At 43.0% G+C, this 26,306-nt stretch overlaps 1 protein-coding gene across 1 annotated transcript in view; it reads right to left on the bottom strand.

Moving 5' to 3' along the window:
• The window catches only part of NUDC (nuclear distribution C, dynein complex regulator), a 38,009-nt gene extending 12,569 nt beyond the window's left edge, over positions 1-25,440 (bottom strand). The window contains exons 1-6 of the mRNA XM_060784516.2: positions 25,238-25,440; positions 15,653-15,730; positions 5,479-5,682; positions 5,027-5,113; positions 1,869-1,982; positions 622-816 (exon numbers count right to left, since the gene is read on the bottom strand). Of these exons, the coding sequence (XP_060640499.2) occupies positions 622-816; positions 1,869-1,982; positions 5,027-5,113; positions 5,479-5,682; positions 15,653-15,730; positions 25,238-25,333 (774 nt within the window). The 5' untranslated portion in view covers positions 25,334-25,440. The remainder of the gene's footprint in view (positions 1-621; positions 817-1,868; positions 1,983-5,026; positions 5,114-5,478; positions 5,683-15,652; positions 15,731-25,237) is intronic.
• Positions 25,441-26,306: the final 866 nt, after the last annotated feature.

Genomic DNA, 26,306 nt, shown 5'->3' with positions numbered 1-26,306 from the left:
ATAACCCATTATACTTAAAAGTCTGAGAACACAGAACCACTCTAACATGTCAGACCACATAGAGAAGCTACTGAAATCCACAAGCATGCGGACAATTTCAACAGAAAGGAAGAAACCATTAAAATGACCACAATCTGGCTACCAGTATTTAAAACAACTCTAAAATCAGGACAGTAAATAAAGAAGAACACTTTGAAAACAGGGGAATTTCAGACATGAAACAATCAAGGCCAGCTAACACCAACCAACAAAGGATACCAGGAAGGAAGCAGCCAGGCTTTGAAGCTGCAAGGCCATTCAATGCTGATAAAGGTGGCCAACTGCAACATTCACACTTGCCTCCAGCAGGCAAGAGTTCTTTCTCCCACCCTGGACATTTCACTGATATATCAACCTCCCTTGCTTAGTTTCCAATATACCCCACAACCTCTGAGGATGCCTGCCATAGATGTGGGCTAAACGTCAGGAGAGAATGCTTCTGGAACATGGCCATACAGCCCAGAAAACTCACAGCAATCTGTCTCATTCTGGAAGCTCCTCTCTCCAAGTGATATTACTACTAGCAGTTCAAACTCTAGCAAACCTAGCTACAAACCTAGACACAAAAGGTTTTGTTGTTACCTTCTCCAAGTGCACGGTGACTATTTTCCCATCCTCGATCAGCCATGAGCTCTCCTCCACTTTCACCTCATTGAACAAGGGTGCGTCAATGACAGGTGGCTGGCCCTTCAATCCCACCTTCAGGTGCCGTCGCTGTATATCGACTAACACATCTCTCCCCTTCAGCCTGAAGTTCACTTGGATTGGGACAGCCAGCTAAACAACAGAGGAAGCAAAAGAAAGGAAAGTATTGAATTATCATAGAAACCTCTCTGTTACAGATGATGTGCAGATCACTGTGATGATCTATTATAACCTAAATCATGAATGGGCAACCACAGAAGGCTAGGAGCCTGGCATATACATATTGTCCCTAAAGAACATCTTGGGGACCTGGGGACATTTTCACTTTTTAAAAAATGTTTCCCCAGCCCTAGAGGTCATTATGTCATAATTTGGAGCACAGAAGTATGGGGGGGGGGGGATTGATCCATGGAGATCTTGAGCACCACAAAAATGTCAAATCCTTTGGATTTGCTTTCTGTGGCCAAATTTGTTACAGTTGAGTAACTTATTATTCTCTATACTTCCTTCTTTGCTTCCACACTGGGCTTCTTTCTCATGCAGATAAAAAGATTCACTCTCACAGAGCCTCTTCTCACACCGAACTTCACACAGTAGCTTTATACACACAGCAGCCTTCACACATTGGAGCTTCACCCATGATGGCCTTCAACCTGGGGCTTCTCTCACCGAAGCTTCTTGCACCAGGCCTACTCATACTAACACTGAGGCCATACTGAAGCCTACTAGCACACTGAGGCCCTTCTCCCACAGAGATCTCTCACAGACTGAAACCTTTCTTCCACTGAGGCGAACTAACACTGAGGTCTGCTAACACTGAGGGCTCCCTCAGACTGATGGCTACTAAGCTACAGGCACACCTGCTTATATTGAACTGCAGCTTTTGCCGAGTTATTGTATCCATTTAGCCCTTTTAGTGCTTGACTCACTTTTTTGTAATTAAAAATACCTAGTTTTTTTTTAAATGACAAAAATGTGTATCATGTGAAGCTGCAATTTAACAAGATGAAAAACAAAGAAGACTAACTCCCAGTGTTCTTCACCTTCTTTCTGTGATGCTAAACTGCAAAGGGATCCCGACTCTGCTTCCTTATTTAATAGATTCAACCTAGCCACAAATGGATACAAGCCACTTTAATGAAAAAAAAAAACTTTCTCAAATTCTAATCAAAGACTGAACTTACATCTAGTTCAGAGAGGGTCTGTGTCCACCTATAGTTTGGAAGGTCTGCTCCGTTCCCAGAGTTTGGTTTAAGCTTGCCTTTGTCTTTCTCATCTTCTTCTTCCTCATCTGTATCCTAATGAAACACAATCATAGCATATACAGTCTTCACACAAATTCAACTTTTATCAAGCTTAATAAGTACATAGGGGGATTTTTCCTGTCGGCTGCATTACTTGAATAAGAGTGGTTCAGCTGTTCTGCATATACAGTGAGCCTTTGTTATTCACTAGGGCAGTGGTTCTCAACCTCTGGGTCCCCAGGTATTTTGGCCTACAATTCCCTGAAATCCCAGCCAGTTTACCAGCTGTTAGGATTTCCGAGAGTTGAAGGACAAAACATCTGGGGACTCACAGGTTGAGAACCACTGCATTAGGGCTTGGTTCCAGGTGGTATCCACTCCATGCATACAAAATCTATGGGTGACCAAAATCTACGGATGATTATACACAATGGCATGGTAAAATATCTAAGTGAAGGTTCCTTTTTAAATTAAAAAATGTTTTCAATCCATGGATGATTGAATTTGTGGATGCAGAATCCATGGCTATAGAAGGCTCCCTTAGATCAGCTCCCTTCCTCCTGACCTTCAGGAAAAAACTAAAAGCATTGCTATGGGACCAAGCCTTTGGTCAGTAATTTCCAAACAGTGCAATAAGTGAATATGAAATATTGCAATGACGAATGTAATAGCTCTTGATTACAATCTTGGACTATATGGTTTTAATAAACTATTTAATGTCTAATGTTTGATGTTTTTAACTTTTTGGATTTTAATGTATTTGCTTATTAATTGAATGCATTTGTGCGGCATCGCATTGTTGCCTACTGTAAAGCCGCTCTGAGTCCCCTTTGGGGTGAGAAGAGTTGGGTATAAATGTGGTAAATAATAAACAAATAAAGAAATAACTTGACTGCTCCCAGGCTGTGGAACTCCCCTCCAAGAGAAACCAGAATGGCCCCATCCCTGCTGACCTTCCGCAAGCAGGTCAAGACCTTCCTCTGCCAACAGGCTTTTGGGGGAGGCTGTGGGGAGGGAGGGTGTGTGGACTTGGTGGGGATATAAGTTTTAAAGGCCATTTTAATGTATTTGCTGTATTTTAATCTGATTTTATTAATTATTTTTTAACTTTTGTATTGCTCTTTGTAAACTGTTTAGTATGGATAGATGTTAGCTGCCTTGAGTCCCCATGGAGAGAAAGACAGGATATAAATAGAGATGATGATGATGATGATAATAATAATAATAATGGCTGACTGTATAGTTTAAACTGCCTGAAACATATATTTGAAATTTCAACAGAGAGTCTGAACATTTAATCAATTTATATGACAAAATATTTTCATGGAATGTTGCATACACTCAAGTACAAGTCTAGAAACTTAAGTCAAGAAATGGACCCAACAAACCTGGGCTGAATTATGCACATGTCAATGGAAGTCAAGTAACCCTGCCCTGCTCTGAGCAGCATGGCAAGAGCCCTGACCTCCTCTGCGGTCTCCTCTCAGGTGGAACTGACACTTTGTAGAATGACCCTTGGATTAACCATGGGTCACATCAAAATCCATAATTTTGGCACCAAAACTTGCCCTCAACTTAAACATGAGTACATACGGTCAATTCCACTGCTGAAGCATGATGTTTTATCCTGATCTAGGGTATATATACAATTTTTTTATAGATTGTATACATAAATGGAAATGCCAAAGAGAAATACACTTTTAGTATTTCATATTCTTGTACCCTCACTGCTTATTCGTACTTGGAAGTCACATGCATATGCTAAGAATTAACATTTCAAATACAGACCATGAAAGCTTATTGTGTAACACAGGAAGCTGCCTTTTACCAAGTTCATTTGACCATCAGTATCAGTGAGTGGCAGAAGCTCTCCAGAATCTCAGGCAAGCTTCTTTCCTTCTGGAAATCTCTCTGGTGGGTTTTTTCAATTTAAACTTTATGCCTTATTTGTATGTTTTATGGTTAACAGACTTTATTATAATTACAGAAAATCTGTGATTTCACATATTCTGGTAACCATGTTATAGGTATCATCCACAAGAACCATGTCACAGCAATGAAAGAAGACGTACAAGCCACTCTAAACACCTTTGCAGAAGCATACGAGAAGCTCGGCCTCTCATTGAACCAAAGTGCTCTTCCAGCAGTCACCAGTCAATCCCTCTGCAATGCCAGAAATACAGCTTAATGGTGTAACATTATAAAATATTGACCATTTCTGCTACCTTGACAGCCACCTCTCAACAAAAGTCAACAATGACACTGAAATACAACACCGCCTGAGCTCTGCATGTGAAGCATTTTTCCGAATGAAGCAGAGAGTGTTTGAGGACCGGGACATCCGTAGGGATACCAAGGTGCTTGTTTATAGAGCTATTGTCCTCCCAACCCTGCTTTAGGCCTGCAAAATGTGAACTGTCTACAGATGTCGCACTCAACTCCTGGAACAATTCCATCAGCATTGCCTCCGAAAAATCCTGCAAATCTCTTGGGAAGACAGGCAGACAAATGTCAGCGTGCTGAAAGAAGCAAAGACCACCAGCACTGAAGCGATGTTCCTACTCTATCAACTCCACTGGACTGAATGCTACATTGTCTGAATGCCCAATCACTGTCTCTCAAAGCAGTTACTATACTCCGAACTCAAGAACGGAAAATGTAATATTGGTGGACAGGAAAAGTGATTTAAAGATGGGCCTAAAGCCAACCTTAAAGCTGTGGCATAGACACCAAGAATTGGGAAGCCCTGGCCCTTGAGCACTCTAACTGGAGGTCAGCTGTGACCAGCAGTGCTGCAGAATTCAAAGAGGCACGAATGGAGGGTGAAAGGGCGAAACATGCCAAAAGGAAGGTGCATCAAGCAAACCCTGACCGGGATCACCTTCCACCTGCAAACCAATGTCCTCACTGTGGGAGAACATGCGGATCAAGAATAGGACTCCATATCTACCTAGGGACCTACTGCCAGCCAAGACACTGCATTTGGAGGAGCTTCATCCTCGGGCTACGAGGGATCGCCTAAGTAAGTAAGTAAATGCAATTTCAATATGGGAAGCAATACATGTTTACATCTTCAAAAACTTCTAAGAGGACATTACCTGCTTGTTAGACTCTGGTGTTTCCACTGAATTCTTGGAAGGTTCAACTGGGATACTCTGGGCCTCATCGTCTTTTTTCTCTTTTTTCTGTTTCAAAAGAAGACACATGTAGATGAACATGTCGATAAATTTGAATTAAGAGCTAGAAACAGCCCATGTTCATTTACTATTAAGCCTTCTCCATTTTTCATGTTCAACACAGGTGATAAAAATGAATCAACCCAACTGGAATGTTAGGGTGGGGAATTTTCAGGTACAGTTTGTGCATAAAGAATGGGAAAGTACAATAAATGCAGTTAAGAGAATGGATAAGTGATACACTAAGACAGAAAATGATTATTTATACAAACGGAGGCTTTCTTGAAATGCAGTCTTCAATCAAGTTGGAAGCAACCTATTGAAAAACAATGCCACTTGAACTTCTCACCAGTTTTAACAAATGAAAGTCCTACCTGATCAATTTCCAGCTGCAACCTTTCTGCCTCTTCATCTGTCAGCTCCTTAATTCGTGGCTCACTATCTTCTTGCTTTTTTTCCTTGGCAAGTTTAGTAGCACGTTCTGCTTTTTCTTTCTGCTCCGCCTCTTGACGGGCCTTCTTCTCATTCTGTGCCTTCTGAGCCAGCTTGTTGTGGCGGCTGAAAGTCTCTGTGATTAGCTAGAAGAGTTAGAGGCTTTGGTGTGAATAAGCCCTGTGAAAAACTACTGAAGGAGTAGTAATTTATCATACAGGTGTTTGCAGCCTGTGGCTAGTGTACTCCCAACTCCCCAGACCCCCATTTATGATTACCGAATGCCAGGAGAGTTGAGAGCCATAATTCATTAACTGCTCCACAGCTTTACTGTAGCATCTAAAAACAGTGTTATGAATCCCAATTATTCAAAGAGCTGCAGCCACATAATTAATGATTACTTCCAGAAAATCCAGAATTTGATGTACAGGGTGAGGCAGCATAACTTCCTTTTTTAAAAATATGCGCCATTCAGTCGGTTGAAGACGTAGCGGAGCGCTAGTGGTTCAGTCGCCATCATGCGTTGGAACAGTGAGGAGTGCGCTTTTGCCATTGAGGCCTACTTTTCGAGCGGATTTGGAGTGGCCGGCCCGCTCTCCAGATTTGACCCCTTGTGATTTTTTTCTATGGAGTTTTTTGAAATCCCGTGTTTATGTGAACTGTCCAAGGACCCAACAAGATTTGAAGACCAACATCCAGGAAGAAATTGGCAACATAATGCCTGCTATGCTGGCAAGAGTCATGACAAACGCCAGAAATCGGTTTACTCAGTGTATGGAGAATGGGGGACGTCACCTACCTAAGGGCCAGTTCCAGGGCCAGAGAAGCAGATGGCGGAAACAGAAGAACGGCCTGCCTCAGGGGAGCGTGCTTGCTCCATCCATGTTCAACATCTACACAAATGACCAGCCACTGCCAGAAGGGACAGAGAGTTTCATCTATGCTGATGATCGTGCCATTACTGCTCAAGCAGGGAGCTTTGAGATGGTAGAACAGAAGCTCTCCGAAGCTCTATGTGCTCTTACTGCCTATTACAGGGAAAACCAGCTGATCCCTAATCCATCTAAAACACAGACATGCGCCTTTCACCTTAAGAACAGACAAGCATCCCGAGCTCTGAGGATTACCTGGGAAGGAATCCCACTGGAGCATTGCAGCGCACCCAAATACCTGGGAGTCACTTTGGACCGTGCTCTGACTTACAAGAAGCACTGCCTGAACATCAAACAAAAAGTGGGCGCTAGAAACAACATCATACGAAAGCTGACTGGCACAACCTGGGGATCACAACCAGACACAGTGAAGACATCTGCCCTTGCGCTATGCTACTCTGCTGCTGAGTATGCATGCCCAGTGTGGAACACATCTCATCACACTAAAACAGTGGATGTGGCTCTTAATGAGACATGCCGCATTATCACGGGGTGTCTGCGCCCCACACCACTGGAGAAATTACACTGCTTAGCCGGTATTGCACCACCTGACATCCGCCGGGAAGTAGCAGCCAATAGTGAAAGGACCAAGGCAGAGACATCTCCAGCTCATCCCCTGTTTGGGTATCAGCCAGCACGTCAACGACTTAAATCAAGACATAGTTTTCTTAGATCCACAGAGACACTCGCTGGAACACCCCAGCAAGCGAGAGTCCAAAAGTGGCAGGCCCAAACCCAGCACCTCAATTCATGGGTGATACCAGATGAGAGACTCCCCCCTGGGCACTCAGAAGACTGGGCGACTTGGAAGGCGCTGAACAGATTGCGCTCTGGCACCACGAGATGCAGAGCCAATCTTAAGAAATGGGGCTACAGGGTGGAATCCTCAGCATGCGAGTGCGGAGAAGAACAAACCACTGACCACCTGCTGCAATGCACCCTGAGCCCTGCCACATGCACGATGGAGGACCTTCTTGCGGCAACCCCAGAGGCACTCCAAGTGGCCAGATACTGGTCAAAGGACATTTAACCAAATACCAAATTTACAAAATCTGTGTGGTTTTTTTCCCGTTTTTTTTCTTTTTCTTTTTAATCTCTGTGTTTGTTTTGCTCTGTTAGAATTGTAATACAATGGTTGCTGATGACACGATAAATAAATAACCTACCTAATTTGATCTTCAAAACTATGTAAAACAAAACTTTAGGTAGGCGCCTACATTATAAAAAAATTAAAATTTCTGATTCATACAATGGGTTTTATTCAGTTTTGAAAAAAGAAAGTTATGCTGCCTCACCCTGTATTTGGTAAGGACAAAGTATAGCCTGAACAAAATATGGCCACCAGTATTAAAAAGAACTCTAAAATCAAGACAGTGAATAAAGAAACATTCTGAAAACGGAGAAATTCCAGACATGAATCCATCAGGGGCAGCTAACACCTCCCAACAAAGGATTCCCCAGACAGTAAACAGCTAGACCTTGAAACGGAAAGGCTAATCAATGCTAATCAAGTTGGCCAATTGAAACATTCACACCTGCCTCAAACAGACAAGAGTTATTTCTTCCATCCTGAACATTCCAGATATAAACCCCACTTGCATAGTTTCCAACATACCTCACAGCCTCTGAGGATGCCTGCCATAGATGTAGGCGAAACATCAGGAGAAAATGCTTATGAAACATGGCCATGCAACCCGGAAAACTCACAGCAACCCAGAGATTCCAGGCATTAAAGCCTTCAACAACACAGTTTGATAGATGTTTAAAACTTAATTCGGGTAAAATACTAATTGGAATATCTTTTAAAATTCTGCAGTAGTTCAATACAATCAAGTGTATATGAGATCTAATAGAAGGCAAGCCAACTTCTGCTTGAACTAAGGCTGCAGGAACTAAGGCAAGCCAGAGGGAAGAATTAACAGTTTCTGAAGTATTCTGAAGGGTTTCCAATATGGCCACCTGGGAGTCATCCCAGAAAGCAGCACAATCAGAATCTGGGAAATGACTTTTCCCTGGAATATTTTCAGGGCTGGGACATGCAGCTGTCCTTTCTACAAACTGGCATAGGCTCTGAGATCGACAGGGGAGGCCCTTCTCTCAGTCCCACCACCATCTCAAGAACAGTTGGTGGGGACGAGAAATAGGGCCTTCTTTGTGGTGGCCTCTCAGCTCTGGAATATCCTCCCAAAAGAAATTAGATTAGACCCCACCCTTCAATCCTTCCGTTCTAATCTGAAAACATGGATGTTCATAAGACAGGCCTTTGACCTTGAGTAGGCTGAATGGGCCCATATGAAGCTGAGACTTGTCACCTTGTGAACTGACAGCAGTTAGTATTGTCTACCGTTGTTTTAAAATTGTGCACCCTAGAGTGCCTTTTAAGCTGCCCCAAGTCCCTTCAGGGAAATGGTGGTGGGTATCATAGCCATCACTGAAACCTGGTGGGATGACTCCTATCGCTGGAATGTAGATGTCGAGGGGTATAACCTCTTTCACAGAAACCGAACAAAGGGGAGAGGAGGCGGAGTAGCCTTATATGTCAAAAACTCTTATGCGGCAGAAGAAATTCAAGACAGCAATCTGGGAAACCAGCTTGAAATCATCTGGATAAGAATCAAGGGAACTGGGACTCAAAAAGATGTCGTTGTAGGCGTCTACTACAGACCCCCAAGCCAGGAGGAAGATCTTGATGAAGTCTTCTGCCAACAGTTGACCAAACAGGCACAGAAAAGAGATGTAGTAGTCATGGGCGATTTCAACTATCCCGATATTTGCTGGAAAACAAACTCGGCCAGGAGTACAAGGTCCAACAAATTCCTCGCTTGCCTTGCAGACAATTTCATGGTCCAAAAGGTAGAAGAGGCAACAAGGGGATTGGCTACTCTTGATCTCATCCTAACAAATGCGGAGGACCTGATCGATGCGGTCGAAGTGGTAGGATCCTTAGGGGCAAGTGACCATGTGCTCCTGCAATTTGAGGTACAAAGGAAGGCCGAAACTAAGACAAGTCAAACCCGCATTTTGGACTTTAGGAGAGCTGACTTCCAAAAAATGAAGGAAACGCTGAGCAGCATTCAGTGGACACAGATACTAAAAGACAAGGGAGCTACGGATGGATGGGAATTTCTCAAGAGTGAAATACTCAAGGCGCAATTGCAAACCGTGCCAACAAAAAGAAAAAATAGGACAAGTGCAAAGAAGCCAGAATGGATGTCCAAAGAACTTCTAACTGTGCTAAGACACAAAAGAGACATGCACAAGAAGTGGAAAAAGGGAGAAATCACCAAAGAAGAATTCAAACAAATAGCCAACACCTGTAGGGAAAAGGTCCGGAGGGTGACTCAAAGGATCAAGGGTCTGGAGAACAAGCCCTTAAAGAGCTGGGCATGTTTAGCCTTCAGAAGAGAAGGCTGAGAGGAGACATGATGAGGGCCATGAATCAAGAGGTGAGGTGAAGTAATAGGGAGGAGGGCGTAAGCCTATTTTCTGCTGCCCTGGAGACTAAGATGCAGAACAATAGCTTCAAACTACAGGAAAGGAGAACCCACCTGAACATGAGGAAGAACTATCTAACTGTGAGGGAGAGAAGTGGAAAAAGGGAGAAATCACCAAAGAATTCAAACAAATAGCCAACACCTGTAGGAAAAAGGTCCGCAAGGCTAAAGCACAAAACGAGCTCAGGCTTGCCAGGGACATTAAAAACAATAAAAAGGGCTTCTATTCTTATGTCAGTAGAAAAAGGAAAAACAAGGAGGCGATAGGACCTCTTCGAGGAGAAGATGGGGCAATGCTGACAGGGGACAGGGAAAAGGCAGAACTACTTAATGCCTTCTTTGCCTCGGTCTTCTCACAAAAAGAGAGTCTTCAACCTCAGCAAGATGGAGTGGATGAGGGATTGGAGGACATCCAACCCCAAATTGGGAAAGAAGTCGTCCAGGAATACCTGGCCGCTCTTAATGAGTTCAAGTCCCCAGGGCCAGATCAACTACACCCAAGAGTACTGAAGGAACTAGCGGAAGTCATTTCGGAACCATTGGCAACCATCTTCGAGAGTTCTTGGAGAACGGGAGAAGTTCCAGCAGATTGGAGGAGGGCCAATGTGGTCCCAATCTTCAAGAAGGGAAAAAAGGACGACCCAAACAACTATCGTCCGGTCAGCCTCACGTCGATACCGGGCAAGATTCTGGAAAAGATTGTTAAGGAAGCGGTCTGCAAACACTTAGAAACAAATGCAGTCATCGCTAATACTCAACATGGATTTATCAAAAACAAGTCATGCCAGACTAATCTGATCTCTTTCTTCGACAGAGCTACAAGCTGGGTAGATGCGGGGAATGCCGTGGATGTGGCGTACCTGGATTTCAGTAAGGCCTTCGACAAGGTCCCCCATGACCTTCTGGCAAGGAAACTAGTCCAATGTGGGCTAGGCAAAACTACGGTGAGGTGGATCTGTAATTGGTTAAGTGGACGAACACAGAGAGTGCTCACTAATGCTTCCTCTTCATCTTGGAAAGAAGTGACAAGTGGAGTGCCGCAGGGTTCCGTCCTGGGCCCGGTCCTGTTCAACATCTTTATTAATGACTTAGATGAAGGGCTAGAAGGCATGATCATCAAGTTTGCAGACGACACCAAATTGGGAGGGATAGCCAATAGTCCAGAGGACAGGAGCAGAATTCAAAACGATCTTGACAGATTAGAGAGATGGGCCAAAACTAACAAAATGAAGTTCAACAGTGACAAATGCAAGATACTCCACTTTGGCAGAAAAAATGAAATGCAAAGATACAGAATGGGGGACGCCTGGCTCGAGAGCAGTACGTGTGAAAAAGATCTTGGAGTCCTCGTGGACAACAAGTTAAACATGAGCCAACAATGTGATGTGGCGGCAAAAAAAGCCAATGGGATTTTGGCCTGCATCAATAGGAGCATAGTGTCTAGATCTAAGGAAGTAATGCTACCCCTCTATTCTGCTTTGGTTAGACCACATCTGGAATATTGTGTCCAATTCTGGGCACCACAATTCAAGAGAGATATTGACAAGCTGGAATGTGTCCAGAGGAGGGCGACTAAAATGATCAAGGGTCTGGAGAACAAGCCCTATGAGGAGCGGCTTAGGGAACTGGGCATGTTTAGCCTGAAGAGGAGAAGGCTGAGAGGAGATATGATAGCCATGTATAAATATGTGAGAGGAAGCCACAGGGAGGAGGGAGCAAGCTTGTTTTCTGCTTCCTTGGAGACTAGGACGCGGAACAATGGCTTCAAACTACAAGAGAGGAGATTCCATCTGAACATTAGGAAGAACTTCCTGGCTGTGAGAGCCGTTCAGCAGTGGAACTCTCTGCCCCGGAGTGTGGTGGAGGCTCCTTCTTTGGAGGCTTTTAAGCAGAGGCTGGATGGCCATTTGTCAGGGGTGATTTGAGTGCAATATTCCTGCTTCTTGGCAGGGGGTTGGACTGGATGGCCTTTCGTAGGGGCCTGAAAACATGGCTCTTCGAGCAGGCCTTCAACTGAGTGTATCGTTGGAACGACACTGGAATGGACTAGGACTATGAAATCGGCTATGACCCCAGGATTTGACGAAGCGGATTTTTAGCATAAGTATATGTTATGTTGTAGTAGTCTGGTTTGTATTGTCGTGATTTACTGTACATTGTCTTTCTATGTTGCTGTTCACCGCCACGAGTCGCCCTAGGGCTGAGAGTGGCGGTCAATAAATGCAAGAAATAAATAAATGGATGGCCCATGAGGTCTCTTCCAACTCTTTGATTCTATGATTCTATGATTCTATATAAATAAAGATGATGATGATGATTATTATATTGCAGTGTTGTAAAACCTAAGGATTGCTCCAATACTTCTCAAGGCTACGGCTCTAGTAGCTTCTATACCGTCCAAGAAGTTATTTACAGATCTTTGCAAAGTGCACTTTCTTCCTCATTCAATGTTCTAACAAGAGTTACAGAAAGTACTGAAAAGCTTGAAACATTTAAAAAACGATGTATTTGTCTCCCTCCCACCCAAGGATTCAGAATGGGAACAAATGCAGCTACCTTTGCCCACAATTTAGAGGAAACAGACTGAGGTCAGGGCTCCAGAATGTTTGCTCCAGGAGGTGATGCAGTCATCTGACTGCAAAACTGACCAAATTTCAAGGGTTCCCACTGTTGGGTGACCTTCACAGCTGTCGCAGCAAGTGATGGCTGTAAACAAAAGCCAGAGAATCGGTAACCTGTGATCTAATATGCCCTTTGGACACTGACATGTTGGAGACTTGTACCTACTAGCAAAAAACCATGATGGCATTGTGCCGTTCTCAGATTAAACAAATAGTGCTGGAAAGAAGGAATCTTTAAACAGCATACTGTCTGGGCATTATACATTCAAATAATAATAATAATAACAATAATACTTTATTTATATTCCGCTCTATCTCCCCGGATTACAAACATAAAAGGCAAACATTCAATGCCCAAATACAACAACAATACATCCATAGTAACGAAATTTAACAACCCAACATATAAACACAAATGATGATTTAACAACCAAAAAAACAAAAAAAACAAAACAAAAACACAGCCTGCTATATCAGAGAGAGAGAAATAACTCTCTGGCCCCATTTCTATAATGTGCAATCTAATTTTCAACACAGAATCTAGTGGATTTATCATACATTAAAAAATCTGTTAAACTTTCAAAATTCTATTTGTCAGTTTGAAAACAGGAAGAGATTCTGGGCATTGTTTCTTAGGCTTTTAAGGAGTAGCACAGCATTCCTGCTTCCTAAGATTAGTGATCATACACTGCCTCTTGAATGCTCCATGATTCAAAAAGAGAAAAGTCTGATTCTGAAAATTCCCAATATTTTAAATTCAAAATATTCTGGCCATAATGTCCAGGGCTTCCTAAATAACACGGAGAACCAAGTTTCCTATCCCTGAGATAAATGTTCAAAATTAATTTTCTGCGCAGGGGTTCTCAAACTTTTTCAGCTGCTAAGTCCTTTTTGAAGCACAGGTTTCTCATTAAGACCAAAGAAATATTTATATATGATACATTATAAAATATCTATCTATCTATCTATCTATCTATCAGGCAAGGGCTGGGCCAGTGGCAGATAAATTGAGAGTGTTTGTGTGAACTAATTCACACAGTGCAAAAAGAAAGAGAGAAAGAAAGAAAGAACAATATACTATTTAAAATGAAGAACAATTTGAACCAACTTAGCAGTATTTCAGTGGAAAATCCCCGAGGCCATCCAGTCCAACCCCCTTCTGCCATGCAGGAAAAGCACAATCAAAGCACCTCCAACAGATGGACATCCAGCCTCTATAATAACAATAATAACAGTTTGCAGTTCTATATTTATATACTTACACAATATGAGAATTTAAAGATAGAATTGCAAAGACTATGGAACAAGCCTGTCAACAACCCAACATATAAACACAATGGGTGCAGTGCCTAAATACCTTGGCCTGCACTTAAAAATAATTGGTGCTAGCAAAATTACCATCTGTCAGCTACAAAAGGCCATCCTATTTGGATCTGCACGCATTATTCACCGATACACCACTCAGTCCTACACACTTGGGAAGCGTCCGACATGTGATCAAATACAAAAGCCAGCATAGTGATCTTGTTTGCTGTGTACTAATATTGTTATGTATCAAATAATAACATCAACAACCCCAAGGGCTCTGTGGAGCAGAGTTTGAGAACCCCTGGCCTTAGGGAAATAAACCTTGCTGCAGTAATCACATTCCTACCTCTACTTCAGAAACCTCATTTACTTTTTTTAGAGGGGGGCATGAATTTTCCTACTATAAGACATTCAAGAACAGGCAAAATAATAGCGGTGGTACAAGAAGACACAGACTCCAGACCAATTTAAATTTTTGCTTTCTTTTTTTAAAATGCCATCACTAGACAGATTAAATATTTACTATAAAATCTGTCTGTTGATAATAGAGAATGGATCGAATTTAGCCAAATTTCTAAAGATTTTCAGAAAATATGGCTTTTTGGGTCTATTTGCGTCAGATGTAAGACCCATATAGTTCTCCAGCTGTGACTGGGTTACGATTCCTAGCAGCTGTAGCCAGAACAATGTGAAGAATGCTGAGAGCTATATTCCAACAATATCTGGAGGGCTGTATGATTCCTGAGGATGATTTACACTTGCCATCAGATTACTTATGAGATATAATATTAGAAAAGTGAGGGTGGAGTCAAATTCCAATCCTCGCTTCAAATAGAAAAGAAACCAAATCACACAGCATTTAGAATGGGGTGCATGGGTCAAGAGTCTCCCTACCCATGAGACACAGCATGACTCTGGGTCTGAAAAGTGATGGAACATTCATCCAAATTTTGGATGGCAAATCTGAGGATGCTTGCCATAGATGCAGGCGAAACGTCAGGAGAAATGCCTCTAGAACATGGCCATATAGCCTGAAAAAACCCACAAGAATTGAATGACATAAACTGTGTTTTCATATATTTAAAAAAAAAAATTAGGGGCAGAGGGGGAACGTGCCTCCAGTAGCTATGTCTTTATGGTGGTGGTGGTTTGGGTCTTTTTGGAGGTAAATGATCCTGGCTGGAACACAGGGTGACCTTTTAAAGGAGGAGCTCCAGAGTCCTCAAGGAGAAGGGGGCTTCAGAGGCTGAAAAGTGGGTGAAAAGCCACTTATGGGTTGCTCTTTCCCCGCCCCTCATTTAGGAGCACTAATCACACACATATAGGTTAGGTAAACTCTATTTGGTTGCAATGTCACTGCTATGAAAGTGGACTTTAGAGCTTTTCTAGGAATGAACAAAGTAAACTCAAATTATTGATCTTGTGCTGTCTGCCAGAGTTAAATTAGCACATTTTGGTTTGCCAGCTTTTCAAACTAGCCTTTGGTCAAAGAACAGCCCCACACTCCCCCCCACTCAAGCAAACAAAAACAATACAAAAATTTATTTTGGTGTCATCCATTGAATAAACCTGCCCAGACAGGTCAGTTACTACTTCACGTAGCCTCTTCTGTTACTTTCCAGATTCCAGACATTACAGTAGACTTGGAAGAAATTTAATGGCATGCTTGAGCCACAAAATGATATTGAACTAAGTCATTCAGACTGCAACTGATATGTACTATCTTTTCACAGAGTGAGGGGTGGTTCTTTGGTCACATACCTTCTCAGCAGCGCCCTCTTCTCCTCCTACAAAGAAATCAGTTTTGCGTCTCAAGAAGCTGAAGAAGGTGTTCACAAGCTGTAAGGAAAAGAGACAGGATGTTTTCAAGGGATAATAACACTTTCTTTTCAAAAATCCTAACACTGTCTTGGGGGTGACCAAAGTTGTTTCAAAAACCTTGTAGTAGCTTTTCCTGTTTGCAATATGTTCTTGGCCACATAAAGGAGGTTAGCAAGCATGTTATAGAACCTTCTAGCAGAACTAATATCCTTCTGGCCCAGAAATCTGCAACAAATCACCAAGAAACCAGCATTAAGTACTTTCTCCACTCATAACTGTGTACACATTTTAGAAACTGTGTATACAGAGTAGGACACTTAATGAGGTTTCATGGCCTAGCTTTCTCAAATGGACCTTGTATTGAATAACAATCTTTAACTGACGTTTTGACACATTCCGCATTAATGTGACTGCCATTTCCATTCAAACAATCACTTCACTTTAATTTAAATCATTAAACTAGCTGTTTAGAGGACCAAAGATTTTATCCAGTATCCTCCCAGGGCTATTTCTGGCATGAAAATGCTGCTTTGTCCTCCCTCTGATTTCAAAACAGCAAATGATACCCACATAATGCTCCCAGGAGTGACTGGGAAGGACGGAAAGTCAATTCCAGTTGCCCAAAATAGTGGCTATGGTGACAATTATGAAAATCTTGGCCATGGAGAAAGCTCGCCATTACTTTATGTCAGGGGTCCTCAAACTAAGGCCCAGGGGCTGGATACGGCCCTCCAAGGTCATTTACCCGGCCCTTGCTCAGGATCAACCTAAGTTTGAAACGACTTAAAAGCATGCAATTACAACAACAACAATCTTGTCTCATCAGCCAAAAGCAGGCCCACACTTCCCATTGTAATACTAATACGTTTATATTGGTTAAAATTGTTCTTCATTTTAATTATTCTATTGATTTTTAAGTGGGTTTTTTGCATTATAAATAAGATATGTGCAGTGTGCATAGGAATTCATTCATGTGTTTTTTCAAATTATAATCCGGCCCTCCAACAGTCTGAGGGACAGTGACCTGGCCCTCTGTTTAAAAAGTTTGAGGACCCCTGCTTTATGTATTAATCTTTCACAGAGAATACAGGGAATTTCTCTTGAGGTTGTGATGTCAGCAGACTAGAATGCTCAAGGTTGGTATCTTTCTACATTATACAGAATTGTAGTCTTGAAAGGTTATATTTCAAACCTTTTCATGGTGCTTCTGGAAGATCTAATCCAATGCATTGGTTCACTGGCAACATGTCAAGTAACAAACTATTTGTTATCAAAGCATCTCCCAGAAACAACATATTGGGTAAGATAGAACACCAATCATGAATTCATAATTAATTGTTGGTTTTTAAAAGCCATGTTACATATGGTTAGGTATAATGTAACCCCATGTTATATGTAGGTATCATTTCATTAAAAAGATTCACAACATAGATAGAAATAGCATATAATAATTTATTTACCCTATTTATATCCTGCCTTTCTCTACCTCAAAGGGGACTCAAGGCAGCTTACATATGGTAGCTATTTAATGCCTCAAACACATACAAAATTAAGCTTAAAATCCATTGAATTAAAATTAATGCATATTAAAACTTTAAAATTATATTCAATATTAAAATCACACAATCCAAAAATTGTAGTCTGATGCCATTCCGTAGTCATTGCACATATATTATATTATTGCACTGATTCTCTGAAGGCCTGGTCCTAGAGCCAGGTTTTTACTCTCCTTCTGGAGGCCAGGAGGGAGGGGGCTGATCTAATGTTGCTAGGGAGGGAGTTCCACAGCTAAGGGGCCACCACTGAGAAGGCCCTGTCTCTCGTCCTCACCAGTTGCGCTTGCGAAGAAGGTGGGACTGAGAGCAGGGCCTCCCTAGAATATCTTAATCTCCGAGGTGGTTCAGAGGGGGAAGATACATTCGGACATGTAAACTGGGCAGGAACCATTTAGGACTTTATAGGCTTAAGCCAGCACTTTGAATTGTACTCAGTAGCAGACTAGTACCCAATGGAGCTAACATAATAGAGGGGTTGTATGCTCCCTGTACACCGCTCTGGTGAGCAACCTGGCTGCCGCCTGTTGGACCAATTGGAGTTTCCAAAGAGTCTTCAAATGCAACTCCATGTAGAGTGCGTTGCAGTAATCTCTACGAGATATAACCAGAGTCTGGACCACCGTGGCCAATAATCATAGTAAGGATAAAATAAACATAGTAAAGATAAAAAATAAGGCAGAGAACAGATTAAGGTGATCAACAAAGGACGAAAGAATCTATAAGGAAGGAGACTGCTACATGTTACATAGAGCATATGTATTACAGATATACAGAGGGTGGAGGACTCCTTAGTTCAAAGTGAACATGTCAGATGACAGAGGTAAGAGATTTCACTTAAACATCAGGAAGACCTTATTGATAGCAAGAGATGCTTGACTGTGAAATATGCTGTTGCAGTGTCTCCTTCTCGGGAGGCTTTTTAACAGGCTTGATGCCCGTATGTTGCTGTCAGGATCATAGGTCTTGTCATGCTGGCTTATCACGCATATGCTTTGTAATGCAGGATGAGAGGATGTGCTACACAGCTAATGATACTGGGAAGAGGGATTGCTTTTCATTTGCAACTTGAGGTATTGAGCAGATGTGTAGGGAAGGGAAAGCAAGCTATGAGTTGTAAGGTCACCCCTATGAGAAACTTAGTAGGAGATAAGAGAGGTAAAGCCTGAGAAGACGGAATGTTTTTAGGTTGTTGATAGATGGGAAGAAAACCCACAAAAAGGTCTGAACCACTTGGTGTTTTAAGTATATAACTGAAAGTTTTCAGTTCTGATAATTTTGTAGTGTCCTAAATCTTGTTTCCTGAATAAAGCTATCTGAGCCCGCCGAACCTTGTGTTTCTGCCCTGGAGTTTGCCAGTACTGTACATTATAGGTTTGAGTGCTTATATTCCTCGCGGTTTCTTCCAACTTGATGATTTTATGTCAAAATTCCCTCCTTCACATTGGCATCTGATCATCTTCCAGTTTAACATATTGGCCCTTCAAAGATGCCTTTTGATATCTACTCATCTATCATGATATTCCCACAAAAATTTAAGTATTCTTAGAAGAGCTCTTGAGTACACATCTGACCCTAAATATCACACTGCATGAATGGACAATGCACTACAAGAAATGTTAAGTGTTTCTTAAACATTGTACTGCGGAAGAATGATAAGCATATTATCCTCCAGAGAAGCTTCTCTACCATTACGTATTATTGGGCTCCAGAACTCCATGGGGTTCCAAGCCCACTCCCCGAAGAGAGAAAACAGTAGCTAAACTCACTTCTGCAAGCAAACATATATAACCATGTTAGAAGTTTCTCTCTCTCTTTTATGTAAGGTCAACACAAAAGACATAAGGAAGTCTTTTAGAGCAGCCTCACACAACCTAGCATGATCCAGATGTACTGGACTACATTTTCCAACTTTGGCAGGAACTGCGGCCTTATTAGCTGGAGATTACAGAAGTTGTCCAACGCACCTGAAAGACACTACATTGGAACACATTGCACAGTGGGCCCATGGCATCCACTGGTGTTTGGTGGATACCAAAGTTCATGGATACTCCTGTTATAAACAATGGTGAAATAAAATGACACACCTTATATCAAATGGTAAAATCAAGGTTTGCTCGACTGCTGTATTATTTTAACAGAGTTGTTTTTAAGATCCCTTCATCTTTTAAAATAGCATTTTACCCTTTCACTCACATCTGAATATTGTAAGTCGTTTAATCCTATAATGTTGACTATATTAGTATTTACTTTTTATATGTTTGTAATTGTATTGGGTTGCTGTGAGTTTTCCAGGCTGTATGGCCATGTTCCAGAAGCATTATCTCCTGATGTTTCGCCTGCATCTACGGCAGGTTGAGGGGTCTGTTGGAAACTAGGCAAGGGATGTTTATATATCTGTGGAATGTCTAGGGTGTGAGAAAGAACTCTTGTCTGTTTGAGACAGGTGTGAAGCAATTGGTCACCTTGATTAGCATTTAATGGCGTTACAGCTTCAATGCCTGGCTGGTTGCTGCATGCGGGAATCCTTTGTTGGGAGGTGTTAACTGGCCCTGATTGTTTCCTGTCTAGAATTCCTTTGTTTTGTGAGTGTTGTTCTTTCTTTACTGTTATGATTTTAGAGTTTTTTTTAAATACTGGTAGCCAGATTTTGATCATTTTCATGGCTTCTTCCTTTCTGTTGAAATTGTCCACATGCTTGTGGATATCAATGGCTTCCCTGTAGTCTGACATGGTGGCTGTTTGAGTGGTCCAGCACTTCTGTGTTCTCAAATAATATGCTGTGTCCAGGTTGGTTCATCAGGTGCTCTGCTATGGCTGACTTCTCTGGTTGAAATAGTCTGCAGTGCCTTTTGTGTTCCTTGATTCGTGACCGGGCAATGCTGTGTTGGGTAGTCTCTATGTAGACTTGTCCATAGCTGCATGGTATACACTAGACTACTGAAGATGAGAAGATCCCTCTTGTCCTTTGCTGAACGTAGTATTTGTAGGATTTTCTTAGTGGGTCTGTAGATCGTTTGTAGGTTGTGTATCTTCATCAGCTTCTCTATGCGTTCAGTGGTTCCCTTGATGCATGGTAAGAACACTTTTGCTCTGGGCGGATCTTTGTATTTATTCTTGTGGCTTGTTCTTGGCCTTGCAGCTCTTCTGATATCCATGGTGGAGTCTCCATTGGTCCAGAGAGCCCAGTTTAGGTCCACTCAACCAGAAAAAGGAGGAAACCATGAAACTGAACAAAATTTGGCTACCAGTATTAAGGAGGTAGATTGCAATTTGTCTCCTTTCAGACTTCAGTTAGTACAGTTATACTATATCTATATGCTTAAAGACATTGGGTTATAGACTAGTATGTGGAATCTATATAAATAAAAAAGTAATGTTCGTTTGGGGATTATCATATAACTCAAAAACTACTGGACGAATTGCTGCCAAATTAGGCCACAAGACACCTCCTAACCCAAGGAGTGACCATTACTCAAAAAAACTGATTTTGTCATTTGGGAGTTGTAGTTGCTGGGATTTATAGTTAACCTACAATCAAAGAGCATTGACCTACAAAGCCCTGAACGGTCTGGGACCCACCTACCTGAGCTACCGTATCTCCAACTATGAACCCACATGATCTCTTCGATCTTCCGGAGAGGCTCTTCTCTCTCTCCCGCCCGCATCTCAAGTGTGACTTGCGGGGACGAGGGAGAGGGCCTTCTCTGTGGTGGCCCCCCCCCCCGGCTCTGGAACTTACTCCCCAGAGATATTAGGCAAGCCCCCCCCCGCTAGCAATCTGCAGGAGGAACCTGAAAACCTGGCTATTCCAATGTGCCTTCAGTGATTGAATGTAAGAAACTCCCTGACCAAACTTTGCACTAAACGTCCTTAGAAGCATTTTATTCGTGCAATTGAATCCTCCCTCATTCTCGGATCCTCATCCTGATGATATGCACCATCCTATCTCGCAGAGTTTTTAAAATTTTAGCCTTGAAGGTGGCCCTGCCCAGTGAAATCCTTTGTTTTTAATTGCATGTTTTTATATTGTCTGTTGTCGCCTATTATATTTCTTTGGATTTCATGTATTTTATTTTCTGGTTATTGTTATGCTTTTATATTATGATGTACTGCATTGATGGGCTTGCCCTCATGTAAGCCGCACCGAGTCCCCTTGGGGGAGATGGAGCAGGGTATAAATAAAGTTTTATTATTATTTACTAGCTGTACCCGCCACGCGTTGCAGTGGCCAACCTTCCCTCCCTCTTTCTCTCCTTCCTTTCCTCTTTTTCTTTCCCTTCCTATTTATCTCCTTCTTTCTTCCATCTCTACCTGTTTCTTTTCTCCCTTTCTTTGCTCTTTGGTTACATCCTTCCTTCCCTATATTTTTCCTTTCACTTTTTTATTTCCTTCTCTCCTTTCTTGCTTCTCTTCCTTTCTTTCTTTCCTTCCTTCTTTCCCTCCCTCCTTCCTCCTTTCATTCCTTTCCTCTTTCCCTCCTTCTCTCGTTACTTCTTGACTGTCCCTTCCAATTCTATTCTGTAAGTATATTTAATTTGTATTATGTAATATATAATAGTAACATATTACATAGTAATCTATATAACAATATAGAAAATATTGTATTTATATCTTACATAGAAATTGGGTTGTTAGTGTATCGCGTCCAAATTTGGTGCCAATTGCCCCAGTGGTTTTTGAGTTCTGTGAATACCACAAATGAACATTACATTTGTATTTATATAGATTACTAGCCATCCCCTGCCACGCATCACTGTGGCCCAGTCTGGTAATCTGGAAAATAAAGTAATGAGAAAGTGTTGGTTTCTAATATATGTAATTTCTCAATCCTTGTGCGTAAACAGTATTTCTTGTTTCTTTGTCAGTGCTGATATAAATATTGTCTGGTTTTCCTACTCTGGAACATGCAACATATAATTGTCCTTCTTTAGGGGTCCTTTTAAAATCTATGGTACTATATATATCATAAACATGTATGTGTGTGTGTGTGAGAATCATATATATTTATCTATACCTATGGCTGGATGGCTCTCTGTCAGGAGGGCTTTATGTTTTCTTGCCCTGGTGAAGGGAGTTGGACTGGATGGCCTTAAGGCAGTATTTCTCAACCTTGGGTTTGGGGCCCCGGGGGGGGGGGGTTGCGAGGGGTGTCAGAAAGGTCACCAAAGACCACCAGAAAATACAGTATTTTCTGTTGGTCATGGGGTTTCTGTGTGGGAAGTTTCTCCCAATTCTGTCGTTGGTGGGGTTCAGAATGCTCCTTGATTGTAGGTGAATGATAAACCTAGTCCATCTGTGATTATATTTGGGCGTATTGAGTATTCGTGCCAAGTTTGGTCCAGATCCATCATTGTTTGAGTCCACAGTGCTCTCTAGATGTAGGTGAGCTCCAACTCCAAAACTCAAGGTCAATGCCCACCAAACCCTTCTAGTGTTTTCTGCTGGTCAGGGGAGTCCTGTGTGCCAAGTTTGATTTAATCACATCGTTGGTGGAGTTCAGAATGCTCTTTGATTATAGGTGAACTATAAATCCCAGCAACTACAACTTCCAAATGACAAAACCATCAAGATTATTAAGATCGTCTGGAGAGGCCCTGCTCTCGGTCCCACCAGCCTCGTAAGTGCGTCTGGTGAGAACGAGGGACAGGGCCTTCTCGGTGGTGGCCTCTCGACTCTGGAACTCTCTCCCACTGGAGATCAGAACCGCCCCTTCTATCCTGACATTTAGGAAACAGGTGAAGACTTGGTTATGGAGACAGGCATTCGACGAGTGAGCCAATACCCTGAGATATGGATGGAGGATGATGATCAACGATTTTAGTATGACGACTGACCATTATAGTTATTGACTGTAATTGCTGTTTTAATGTTTTACTGTAACATGTATTATGATGTTTTATTGATTGTATGTGATATTATGGTTGGAAACCGGTCTGAGTCCCTCAAGAGAGGTGAGAAGGTCGGTATACAAAACTTTTAAATAAATAAATAAATAAATAAATAAAACCATTTTTTTTGAGCGATGGTCACTCCTTGTGTTGTGAGACATTTTGTTGCCAAATTTGGTGTGATTTCATTCACTGGTTCTTTTGTTTTTAAGGTACTCATTATGCACAGAGCATTTATATATATATAGATTATTATGAAGTTTGAAAGTACACTATATAGTCAGAGATCCTCAAACTGCGACCCTCCAGGTGTTTGGGCCTCCAACTCCCAGGAGCTTTTGCCAGCTTGTTCAGTAGCCAGGAATTATGGGACTTGGTGGCACAAAAAAGCTGGAGGGTCACATAAATAACATGGGGGACAGTCCTGAACCCTGCGGTTTACTCAGGTCCCCTGGTTGCTTCTGGATCTGTCTTCATTGACTTGTCAGCAGCCTATGATACTGTGAACCACCGCCTCCTCCTGAGAAAAATGTATAATATCACAAAGGACTACCACCTCACCCGCCTCATAGGAAACCTGCTACAAAACAGGAGCTTCTTTGTTGAGTTCCAGGGCCAGAGAAGCAGATGGCGGAAACAGAAGAGCGGCCTGCCTCAGGGGAGCGTCCTTGCTCCATCCATGTTCAACATCTACACAAATGACCAGCCACTGCCAGAAGGGACAGAGAGTTTCATCTATGCTGATGATTGTGCCATCACCGCTCAAGCAAGGAACTTTGAGATGGTTGAACAGAAGCTCTCTGAAGCTCTAGGTGCTCTTACTGCCTATTACAGGGAAAAGCAACAGATCCCTAATCCATCTAAAACACAGACATGCGCCTTTCACCTTAAGAACAGACAAGCATCCCGAGCTCTGAGGATTACCTGGGAAGGGATCCCACTGGAGCATTGCAGCGCACCCAAATACCTGGGAGTCACTTTGGACCGTGCTCTGACCTACAAGAAGCACTGCCTGAACATCAAGCAAAAAGTGGGCGCTAGAAACAACATCATACGAAAGCTGACTGGCACAACCTGGGGATCACAACCAGACACAGTGAAGACATCTGCCCTTGCGCTATGCTACTCTGCTGCTGAGTATGCATGCCCAGTGTGGAACACATCTCACCACACTAAAACAGTAGATGTGGCTCTTAATGAGACATGCCGCATTATCACAGGGTGTCTGCGCCCTACACCACTGGAGAAATTACACTGCTTAGCCGGTATTGCACCACCTGACATCCGCCGGGAAGTAGCAGCCAATAGTGAAAGGACCAAGGCAGAGACATCTCCAGCTCATCCCGTTTGGGTATCAGCCAGCACGCCAACGACTTAAATGAAGAAATAGTTTTCTTAGATCTACAGGGACACTCACTGGAACACCCCAGCAAGCGAGAGTCCAAAAGTGGCAGGCTCAAACCCAGCACCTCAATCCATGGGTGATACCAGATGAGAGACTCCCCCCTGGGCACACAGAAGACTGGGAGACTTTGAAGGCGCTGAACAGACTGCGCTCTGGCACCACAAGATGCAGAGCCAATCTTAAGAAATGGGGCTACAAAGTGGAATCCTCGGCATGCGAGTGTGGAGAACAAACCACTGACCACCTGCTGCAATGCACCCTGAGCCCTGCCACATGCACAATGGAGGACCTTCTTGCGGCAACACCAGAAGCACTCCAAGTGGCCAGATACTGGTCAAAGGACATTTAACCAACTACCAAAATTGCAAAATCTGTGTTTTTTTCTTTTCTTTTTAATCTGTGTATTTGTTTTGTTCTGTTAGAATTGTAACACAATGGTATGGTTGCTGATGACACGATAAATAAATAACTCAGGTCCCCACAGGTCAACGGTTATGGGTCGAACAAGAATCCCCCTCCAAGAAGGGTCGAAGCCACTGGAAAACAGTGCTTCCCAGTCCCATTCCCGCGAGGCGGTCCAGGGGGATACAATGGTCAGCAGGGCCTGAGAGGAGACCCTGTCTCTCCGGAAGGGAGGGAAGGAGGAAGGCCCTCTTCGCCCTGCCCGGCCTCTCACCTCCCTCACGCCGCCCGGGTGCTGCTGCGCCATAGCCAGCAACATGCCGTCGAAGCGCTCCTCACTCTCAGCCGCCTCTTCCCCGCTGGCGCCCATCTCGCCTCCTCTTCGCTCCGAAATCTTTCACCACAGGCGACGGAGAGCCTCTGACACGCACGGCCCGCACTGCCTCAGGAACAGGAAGCGAAGGCCTTGTCCAACCCCTTCCTGTTGCTTCTGGCCAATCGCCGACCGGGAGAGCTTAATTGGCAGGCGGGCCTTCCAATCAGGGCTCGGAGGAAGTCAGCGGGCTGTCCGTTGGGCCTCGTGGTGTGGCGTCCGTTGCTATGGTTACGAAGCCTCTTCTGTAAGGGCCGATAGGAAGTGCTAGAATTGAATTGAAATTGTATTGTCGAAGGCTTTCATGGCTGGAATCACTAGGTTCTTGTGGGTTTTTTCGGGCTATAGAGCCACCTCACAACCTCTGAGGATGCTTGCCATAGATGCAGGCGAAACGTCAGGAGAAATGCCTCTAGAACATGGCTCTATAGCCCGAAAAAACCCACAAGAACCTAGTGAATTGAAATTGGCTATATAGCAGGCCTGGGCCAACTTGGGCCCTCCTTCCAGGTGTTTTGGACTCCAACTCCCACAATTCCTAACAGCCCCAGGCCCTTTCCTTTTCCCCCTTAGCCGCTTAAGCAGAAAAAGGAAAGGGAAAAGGAACAGGAAAGGGCCTGTGGGCTCAAACAATGATGGATCTGGACCAAACTTGTCACGGATACTCAATATGCCCAAATGTGAACACTGATGGGGTTTGGGGAAAATAGACTTTGACATTTGGGAGTTGTACTTGCTGGGATTTATAGTTCACCTACAATCAAGGAGTGTTCTGAACCCCAACAATGAATTGGGCCAAACTTCCCACACAGAACCCCCATGACCAACAGAAAATACTGTATTTTCTGATGGTCTTTGGCGACCCCTCTGACACCCCTTCGCGACCCCCCCAGGGGTCCCGACCCCCAGGTTGAGAAACACTGGTATAGAAACTTGATATGGTCATACTCGCCGAGGTGAAGTCAAATTC

This window comes from Anolis sagrei, chromosome X (genome assembly GCF_037176765.1).
Source record: "Anolis sagrei isolate rAnoSag1 chromosome X, rAnoSag1.mat, whole genome shotgun sequence".
Taxonomy (NCBI): Eukaryota; Metazoa; Chordata; class Lepidosauria; order Squamata; family Dactyloidae; genus Anolis; species Anolis sagrei.
This window is presented reverse-complemented; position numbering and strand designations above follow the sequence as displayed.